The following is a 10,957-nucleotide window of genomic DNA, read 5'->3' on the forward strand; positions in this document are numbered from 1 at the left end:
GAAGGAATCCTAACCGGGAGAAGCTGACTGCAATGGCGCCAATGGTGGTGAAGACAACAACTCCCATGATCCCACGCTACTTCAGGACGAACGTTAACACGATCAACAAAGTACAGTAAGGATACGTGGTGTTCCCTCAGTGCGGCAGACCATGTAGAGGCAGGCGGCGACAACGTGGGAGGACTTGCGGCCGCGGGTCAGGTGCTTCATGAGCGCCATCTTGTAGAAGTTGAAGGCCGTGTCCAGACAGTGTTTGTTCATCTGCAGTTGGTGACCCAGAGTGTTGATGTTGTGTTTGGCTGAAGAGACAAATACAAGAGAATGTCAGTTCACAGAAACATGGTGACTATCTTCCATTTAAACACTTTTTATCATTTAATGTAGGAAAGAGGAAAGAAGTCAAAACTGTATCAAAAAGGTTTAAGGTTCATCCTCATGATTAGTTCAGAAACTTTAATGGAAAATGTCTACAAGCGCATTCATTTGGGGTTTTAAATATAAAAAGGACGAATCAGAACCAGCTGAAGGTAAATCTTCCAGGTAAATCCACGCTGGGATCAAATAAAGTCCATCTTATCTTATTTTTTATTGCCCACCTGTACTCATCATAATTTTTGCCTCCTCTTGCCTAGTTTGACATCCAATTTAAAAAACAAGGGTGACAGTGTTTGCCAGAAGAGATCAGGATGTAAAGTGTTATTACTTCATTTAAGTTTCTGTTTAAAACGCACTTTTATAGGCTTGATTATTTTTCTAACCTTTCATTCACCATCGTTTTATTAGTTTATTCATTGCTAGTGTTTAGTGTTAATTCCATATATTGTTACTGATGGTTTATTGGTTGTTTTACCCTTAAAAGGCCCTTTTGTAACCCTGATTTTGAAAGGTGCTATATAAATAAAAGTTAATTATATTAACGGGTCCATGTCACTGGTTGTCTGGTCAGGGTTCAAGTGTACTCTCACATGTCTCTAAGCTAAGTCAGGACAAGCTGTAAAGTCGTCGTCATGATCGCCTCATTTCTCTATTGGGAAAGACCTGAATGCGGTAAGGCACGTAAACATTACTGTCTGCAAACGAGTCAGGACACACGCCTGGAGACGAGCACAAGGGTCCCATTATACACACGTGTGCAAATGTACATGAGTACAGGAAAGACTGTAACTATGTCATTACACGCAAAGCACAGAAACATCCAACAACACGGCGCGCAAAGCAGTTCAGGTGGAGCAGCAGGTGGACAAAAGTGTGTGTGTGTGTGTGTTTGTGTGTGTGTGTGTGTGTGTGTGTGTGTGTGTGTGTGTTGTTGTGTGTGTGGTGGTGTGTGTGTGGTGTGGTTCATGACCTCGGATGAGCTCAACATGTTGTTACAAACAAGTTGTGTGTCTGGGAATGTGAGGTCTGAGCTCATCGCATCTCGTCATGGTTCAGTTTTAACAGATTTCAACATGGGGGTGACACACACCACACACTACACACACCCACACCATAAACACGTCTGGAGTTTTGTTAATCTGTTTCTCATTATTCAGTAGAATGAGGTCCACACAGCTACTGCATTGAGTCAGATGAAGATGATTCCAGTCTATCTCACCACAAGGTCTATTCAGCGGCTCTGGAGCTTTCCATTGTGGATGAAAAATTCTCAGTTGTCACAGAAATGTTAATATTCACTTTTGAGACGACATGAACGAAAAAACTACCAAACCAAACTGTACAATTCCATCACAACTGATCCAACATCTGCCGATGAAGAGCACATCATACAATCAAAAGTTCTTTAACGTTTACTAAATGGACCTTACAGCAAGAGAGGTTTCTGAACAGCTGATTTCAGGCTAATCAAAGATCTTCCAGAAGACAACGGGTTCAGTTCTGCTTTGTTTTAACATCTACTGTTGAGATCATCGACCCTGAGATAGTACGGTTATTGCTGAACAAGAATGAGAAGGTAAATGGACTGTGCATCATTCATTCATTCAAACACATTCACAGACATTCACACAGCGCCACAGCTCGTCACATTCAGAAAATAACATCAGGAGCAAACTTTGGGTTCAGTATCCTGTTCAAGGACACGCTGACATGCAGAGGGAGGAGCTGGGGATCGAACCCTAAACCTTCTGATTAGTAGACGACCCGTGCTACCGAACTGTCATAGTATAAAGAACACACCACCAAATGCATACAGGAGTTTACTTTAAGCCAATTTACATTAACAACACTGCTCACAACTCTAGTTTGTGGTTCAAATGAGGGTTTAAACATATTTCCTTTATATTCTCTCGTGTTGACTAACTAGGGTGTTCAGGTCCACAGCATCCTAATCCTACGTCCCACATATTGATTGACTCTAGCCTTCAAAAGTGGAACTACTGCATGGAAGACACTTTTAAAATCTGTTTTCATGAAGTGAAGAAAACAGGGACTGAGTTTGATGTCAATAAAGGGTCAAAGGTAGGTCAACCTGTCATCGTCTTTACGTTACGCCTAACAGGGAGAACTGCAAGTCACAATATGCAGATTTAGGCAGAATATGATGGAAATTATTACAAAGAAAAGGAAATGCAGCAACAACAAACACTGGAAAGCTACCAGTGAGGGCAAATATCTCAGACTATTGCATAAGATAATATGAACTATGAAACTTAACCTTTTTATGTTCACTGTATTTCCTCAGTGTGGGAGTAATAATAGTCCTTCACAAGGCCTTAACCTGCAGAGTTCATGGTGTGCTGCTGCACGAGCTGCAAGGGGAAGTTCTTTAAGTTATATAGACATTAAATCAAACTTTTAGACTGAGCATTGGTAACGTGTCCACACAAACATAGCAAACAGTGATGAAACCCATTGAGACGCTGCTGAAAGCTCCAGAAAGAGCTCAAACGAGATTAAAAGAGTCGCCTGTCTTATAATTCTTTAGCAGATTAAACGACGTAATCTCTCAGTTTATTATTGTAAACAATTTATTTATTTAGTAACTCCTTGTTTGTCTAATGAGATCTGAATCAGTTAAAACTGGTTAATAAATGTTTAATTGATCATCTGAAAGCTCAGACACTTGTCCTGGAGCTAAACAAGGAACTAAATATAACAGAAGACATGCAGTACAGAAATACATGAAATAAATACAAATAACAATAACCCAAAAACAAAAACAAGCCAAAGATCTGGAGGCAGGAGACCAAAGAAGAAAAAAACTCCAAAACTTGAAAATTGAAGTCCAAACTGTGTGTGTGAAGCAGCTTCGGTGAAGATGAAAGTTAATTGCTACCCTCATTTCCTAGAAAGTGAGTGTCAGATGATAAGTAGGGCAGACTCTGAACGCCGACGCTGTAATTAGGACTCTTCTTCCTCATCAGGTTTAAAAAATAAAAACGTAAGTTTCCTGCCCTTCATGTGACTCTTCAGCTCAAACCCTCAAAACAGCAACTGATTCCTTAATAGGAGCCTCTAACATAAGTACAGCCTCATAACATTTACAGGAACAAAAAGTGGGACACCCTGAAGCAGCATGACATTTATACATCCACAGAATGTGATCAAAATATCTGGGGAACTGTTTTTAACCAGAATGTACACAAAAACAGACACAGACACACACAGATACACACCTGGATTACAGGTAAAGTAAGGTCTGATTGGACGTTATTACACCAGGGACACACTCAGGAAGTCCAATTAAAACACCAGCTGATTAAAGTTTGTTTAGCACAGAAGAAAAGAGTGAAATAGTAGCTGGATGAAACACTGTGTGTGAACAGCAGGTAAAACCAGTAACAGACATCAACTGGGAACCAATAAGGATGGGAACTGATCACGTTATTGATAGCTATGTCATTATCGATCCCACTTATCGATCCGACTCTGGCTGCACTCATGCTTAGGGTGTCAAATACATGGCATTCTTGGTACCTTCCAACCTGGAGGCAAACGTTCAGTACTAAAGGTGGTAACAGCGAGATGTTGCTGGAGGCTCCAGTGGAAGTTCGTAAGTGGACCAATCACTTTGATTCTGCTTCTCTTACTCATACCGTCTCATTTTTAACTCAATATATTTGACATTTTAAGTCATCAGTCTCTTTCAAGCTGCCATCGCCATTTATTTCCCCACCGTTTCTGACATTTAAAGACCAACAATGTAAGATAATTATAGGCTGATTAATCGATGACGAAAATAATCATAAAGTCTCAGTTGTCACAGAAATGTTAATATTCAACGATGACGTCAGGAGGACGTTGCGGCTTCCTGTTTCTGTTTATTTGTCTCAAGAGGAACACTTCAGAAAATCACTGTTAACACTTCTTATTGTGAACAGTAAATATGTTCCTGCTCATTCCTACCACCCAGCTTGATAACAGAGTCTTACAGTGGAGAGACCTCGCCATTCACACAACTAGTGACTGAGCTCCCTTTGAGTCATTACTTCAGGTTTCTGCCAGTCAGAAACTACCTTCTCTTGAAAGTGCGTCACCCTCAGTTTCTAGTTCCTTCTCCAACATGCAGGTTGTGACAGAAAGATGTTATCCTTCTATGATTCACCACAATCCATCAACCCGCCCACTATGATAGCAGTAAGAACCACATGGAGAATGAGCCGGGGATGCAGATCTCCAGCAAGAAAGCCGTAATGAGATTAACGCGTGCTCCATCAACCCTAGGCATCGTCTCATTCAGCTTCGTGTCACCCACAGACTCCACTATTCAAAGTCAAGGCTCCACAAGATGTTCCCAGACACCAACACTCCCCCTTCAGTGGGATAAATCTAACACAGCTCTCTGTCCCAGGAAAGAAAAATATTGGAGAAACATTTTGAAAACGACACCCACATCAAACCGGATCCTTGTGCAGAGAATCTTCAGACGCCACATCTGTATTAACAAGAGCACAGCAGCAACATCTCTCTTATGGTGTGGAGGAAGTTCCCATTTTTAAGCTGTGGCTCAATTAAACAACCAACATCCTTCATCTTGAGGAAAAATTAGTTTCTCTCTGAAGAACACTCTCTGGCTGCCCTTTGTCTGCTACCTGAGAAACAACCCATAGTGCTCACAGTGTTTACTATTCCTTTATTGTTGTAGACGACTCACTGAGCAGAAGGGAGGGAGGGTGTGTTAAGGGTATATTTTGTTTGTGCACACTGCTTTCTCTTGTCCTACATCTTGTAATCCTCAAGAACATTTCTGCTTACAAATCTCTCAGAAAACGAAGCGACGTTAACTTTTGAACAACGTAAAGATATCTGGCTCTTAAATGTTGAACTGTGTGTGTCTGCTGTTTGGTGCTCAGCAGGTAATGTACAGTGGAGTTTATCAGAGTTTATGCACTGGAAACACTGGTTATGTTTTCATCTAAATATATTGCACATTTTAACTGAATATAATGTATAATAAATGTGCACACAAAAAAAATGTGAATGAAAGCTTGTTTCTATCCACTGTCATGTGAATAAAGCAGCAGTGGAACAATGCAGGAAACAGGATGGAAGTATGACACTTAGTTTTATTAATTTAATGTGATTACTAATGTGAGGAAGGTTGTATCGGATCCGTGGCGAGGGATCACGATGTGTTACAGAGCGACGGGAGAGGGGAGACTGAGCGGAAACAGGTGATCAGTCATGCGAGTTAAATGTTTGCTTATGTGAAAGAAGTGTTCCCGTCTCCCCGTTAAGCGCATGGACTGTTTCTGAAAAAGGCAAAAAACCTCAAGCGAGCGAAAAAAACTCTGTTAAATTTGGGAGGTTTCTCTTTCGAATTTTGCCCTTTTCTAATGCGATACTTCAACGTGTTGATGTAAACGTGGCTACTGAGGCTGAGCCATATACTAAATCTGCTGCTGAGTACGAACAAGTCACTCTTCAGCTGTCTCTGTCAGAGCTGATGATGCTGCTGAGTCATTTGATGCATTGTTAATATTAAATTAACTAGACTAGATGATTCTTGCCTCACACCGCAGTATCAATATATTCATTCACCTTCCAGCTCTACATCCAGATTTATGGGAATCAGACATTGGCCTTTTACTGCAGCTCCAGTTTATGATTCAGACTGTTCAGACAAAGTGTGTTTTCTCACATAAATCTTGCCTGGAGCCGCTTTTTAAAGCTGCATTTAAATTCCAGTTTACGCCTACACCGCGGCGCACCGTGTGGACCAACACATGAGGGACCGGTGATACATTATTGTCCAACACTAATACGGGAGGAGGCGGGGTTTGTGCTCCCAGATATGAATCAGACGGCGGTGAGACGGTGGAGGCGCAGACGGCCGCTGGGGAAAGTTTCTGGAGGACTGAGAGAAAGAAAAGAAGAGCTGGTCCTCTCTCAGAGACGCCTGCAGACTCACAGACGGCCATAAATCTCCCCACAGACCTTACACACACACACACACACACACACGCAGTACAACACTACTCTTACTCACATACACACTTAAAGGGATAGTTGAACACTTGAATCGATACCACTCTCAGTGTCTGTGTGGTAAACAGGAAGCTACAGCCACTTAGCTTAGCATAAAGACTGGAAACAAGGGGAACAGCTAGCCTGCCACTGCCCAAAGGTCTGTTTAATCTGCTTCAATATGAAAACATATAGCACCCAGCCCAGAAAAAGTCAAACATATATAATATATAACACCAAGATTACCAGCTGTTAGATTTTAGACGTGTGCCTGCCCAGTAGGTGCTAAACCAAAGTCTAACTTTCCAATGTTGAACCCTGGATGAACACCCAAAAGGTAACACACACACACACACACACACACACACACTCTCTAACGTTCCAGCTGATGAAGGCTTGTTTACTCTTTATAGGGACGGGTGTCTGCTATAAACACTACAACACTTGCATCAGATAGCTGTTTACTGTATTATATGATCATCATAAATGAATAAAATAAATCTCCAGAGGGGGGAAAAGTACACACACACACACACACTTGATTGCCATCTGTAATGTGTGATATGCAACAGTCTTGAAGGCGTTCAATGATCCAAAACAATATAATAATTGATCATTCCCCTCAGGATGCGTTAAGACTAAAGTCATGAGCCTGGTTTTATAATGTAAGGAATAGAAAGTGCAGATATTTGTGTAAAAAGTTGTCTTTCTGTACTTTGCTCAACAGTTTGTGACCGTGATTTAACCTGTTTATACACACACACACACAGACACACACACACACACACACACACAGGATGACAACAAACATCCTAAACAAAGCCTCCATCCACAAACACAATAACTAAACTCTGTTCCTCCTGTACAGAATATATGAGAAGTATTCACCAACCCTCATCCTCCTCCTATCTGCTCTCACACACACTGCGACTGAGCTAATCCCCAATCCACACACACACACACACACACACATTACTCAGCGTCTGCTGCGGTCTGACAGCTCTGTGACTCTGCAGCTCCGTCGCTGAAACATCATCAGCCGAGCAGACGGTCGTCGCCGCGGTAACCAGCTGCTCGCCGTCGCATCCGAGCTCTGGCGCTCAGCCCGGCTTTCTGGGAGTTGTTGACATGTTTCTACACTCGTGTATATCAGCGTGAGTATCCGGGGACGACCTGAAGGGCCCCTTGAGGTCCCTCCGGGGGGGGCCTCCAAAATAACGAGGAACAGGTCAATTTAGAGCCTGACAGATATAAATCGACCGGGCCGACACTCAGCTTATCTCAGATACAGTGAAGTCTAACAGCAACAACTCTGTCTGAACAACAGGGACACAACCTTCAGTTTGATTTAACGTCTCTCTGAAGTTTTACTGTCCAGCTGCCAAAGATCCAACCGAGAGAAGCTCTGAAGAGATATAAACACACTGCCACCTCCTCTACATGTCTCTCATCATTTAATCCTAATGTTTAATCTTACGTTTTAGTCTTCAGCACTCACTCCACCTCACACTATAGACCTAAAAGATATGGCCTAAAAATAAAACCTCACTCCAATAAAGTTTCACACATGATTAACACTTTATAGATTTTTCCCCTTACAATCAAACTACAAGGAGCCCTTTTCTATCACTGAATAAACTGGCTGAATGACATATCTCATGGATATTTCACATTATATTAAATGCACAACAACAGTACAGAACAGCTGATAAACTGTACATTGAACACAAACAGTGAACACAAAAACTGCAGGAAGACTACAGGAACGAGAGATTTGGATGAATTTTGAGCAGATTATTTTCTTGTGAATGTTGATCAGAGATGAGTTTTAACTATTATCTGTCTGTATTAAGTATTTTTTAAATTATATTTAACAATCATACATAGTCACAGGCTTCTTTTTTTTACAAATTCAATACAAGTTTTCTTCTCATTGAGCTATTAGCTCTTTTGCTGTTGCAGGACGAGGTTGTTTATGAGCGAGTGAAGGACCTCCGAGGACCTTATCCTGTCACATTACTTTAAATGTATGTCTTTAATAATAATCTTAACATGAAAAAACTATTTTATGTAATTTTCTTCGCAGAAATAGATTAAATTCTGAGTACACTGTATATGTTATTTTAAAAGCCTTGTGAAGCTCTGGCGACCTCTAGTGGCCGTCGGTTGTAAACCACTGTATCATTTGAACTTTATTTTTCCTGACTGAAGTTTTAAACTGATGGTGAAATGTTGCACCAGAACTCGCTCTTAAGATGGCAGATGTGTGATTTGGAGCATCACTGCCACCTGCTCAAACAAACAAACCAACAGCAGAGAACATGAATCAAACTGTTCCTGACAGCCTTTATGTACAAACTCCTCTTCACCACTGAGATTCAAACACACCCTCATAATGCTGCTTGGGTCTGTCAGCCTGTATCACACTCAGGAATCAGCTGAGCCGAAGCACACAAACCAACAACGAAGTAGTTAGGCTGGAACATCGAAATTCGCCCAATAAAAACAGCTGTTTAACAGCATTTTGTACGATTATTACAGTTCATCAAACAGAACATGTTGCAGCTTTTCCTGTCTGAGAGGAGAACAAACAGGATAAAAAGATTGAAGGTAAATCTGCTCGGAAAAATGCAGAAAATCCTTTAATTGCTCGGCTGTTGTGTCAGACGAGGTTGAAAAACGCCGACGTGTTGCAATGCGGCTGCTTTCAGAGGAGAGAACATTTGCACGCAATACAGAACACGTGAAGATTAAAGTAAACATGTAGAAACTAGTATAAAGTACAAACAAAGAGTATAAACAACATATTTATCATATATCTTCTGTAAAATCCGTCTGAGAGATAAAAGGTCCTCTGAAGTCGTTTATCTAATCTGTGTTTATAAGTAAAAACTGTACATTAGGAGTGAATGAATGATCCCGAACAACTCCTACAAAACCTCCATATTTCCTGACAGTCACCAGAGTTTAGTTGCATAATGAAAGATCCAAACAGCAGTTTCCATGTGCAGCAGAGGCTTTAATAAAGTCATGTGGCGCCCTCTGCTGGTCACTTACCTCTCGACAGCGTCTGCGCTCTGGACTCCCTGCCCACGCCTAAATGTGTGTCTCCAAAAGACGGGGTGGCGGCTCCTGCAGAGGACACACAGACTCATATATCAGGGAAAGTGCTTTAGATGGATAAGAGTCATTATAAAAGCAGAATTATTCACTTTTACTTAAATTAAATCAAATCAGACTGATGGCTTTAATATGAAACAGTATGTTTTCAATAGGTTGTCAATATATTTTACCACTGAGATTTGAAATCTCTTTTACAAAAGGATTATAGATTCAAACTGTTTGTTCTCTATTCATTCAACACAAATTCTGAATTGAATTTACACTAACAATTATTTATTTTAACTTTTATTACAGATAAACATAACCTAAAGTGGTTAAAGTCAGAATTTTAAGTCATTTTCAAGCAAAACATCCGATGGTTTCAGGTTATTAAATCTGACACTTTGCTGATTTTCTTTGTTTTACATTATAAATATTTAATATATGAATATTTTCGGGCTGTTTTTTGAATAAAAACAAGGCTTTTGAAGGAGTCTCCACTGGCTTTGAGGAAAGGCGATTTTTTATTATTTTCAGACTAATAAACAATAAAGAAAATAATCTGCAGATTAATCGATAATAAAATAATCTGTAGTTGCATCTCCAATAACAGTGGTGGAATGTAACCGAGTAGATTTACTCAATATACATTCACTTCAATATATGATGTGAGTCTTACAAATTAAAACCCACCCAACAGTTGTTACAGTTGATTAATCAATGAGTGCACTGACAGAATAGTTGCCATTTTCATGCAAACATTTAATGGCTCCAGCTTTTAAAAAGGATTTGGTGCTTTTCCTTTTAATTATTCTGAATGTATTTTTAATCATTTTTAGGTTTGGACTGCTGTTTGTGAAGGTGTCGCTTTGCACTGTAATTGACATGATCCTCCTCCACCACCTTCTAATGATGAAAACAATCTGAAGTTGTAACTTAAAGTCAGAGCTGGACGATAAACTAAAAGTTTCCAGCAGTGGGAAAGAAATTTAAATAAAATGTATTACTTCAACACAAGTTTGAAGCACCATACGATAATTTAAATTAATTAATACATCCCAGAATGCCTTGCTTTGTTTGACCAACAGCACAAAATCCAAAAGATAATCAAATCATAAGAGAAAATAAAGAAGCTTGAACAAGAGAATATTTTCAGATTTAACTTGGAAAATAACAATAAAGTAAGTAATTATCTAAATAAAACTATACAACATAAATACATAATCTCATAACTAAAGAAAGGACCAGTGCGTCCTGAACAGATGGATTATTATCGTGGTGTAACAGCGCCCTCTAGTGGACAGTCAGCGGAACTACGACAGACGTGCAGACAGCAGGAGCGAAACGTCCTGCAGACTGAAGGTCACTGACAATCTGGAGGTAAATGTTACACACAGATAAGCAGCTGTGGACGGACACGGACACGGACACGCACACACAGACACAGACA

At 40.3% G+C, this 10,957-nt stretch overlaps 1 protein-coding gene across 1 annotated transcript in view; it reads right to left on the reverse strand.

Annotated features, from left to right (window-relative positions):
• The window catches only part of LOC118337238 (transcription factor IIIB 90 kDa subunit-like), a 119,705-nt gene that overhangs the window by 105,408 nt on the left and 3,340 nt on the right, over positions 1-10,957 (reverse strand). Inside the window, 2 exon segments of the mRNA XM_035674166.1 lie at positions 101-299; positions 9,463-9,537. Coding sequence (XP_035530059.1) covers positions 101-299; positions 9,463-9,537 — 274 coding nt within the window.

Source organism: Morone saxatilis, unplaced genomic scaffold, assembly GCF_004916995.1.
Source record: "Morone saxatilis isolate NCDOM2014 unplaced genomic scaffold, NCSU_SB_2.0 Contig3, whole genome shotgun sequence".
NCBI classification, from domain to species: domain Eukaryota; kingdom Metazoa; phylum Chordata; class Actinopteri; family Moronidae; genus Morone; species Morone saxatilis.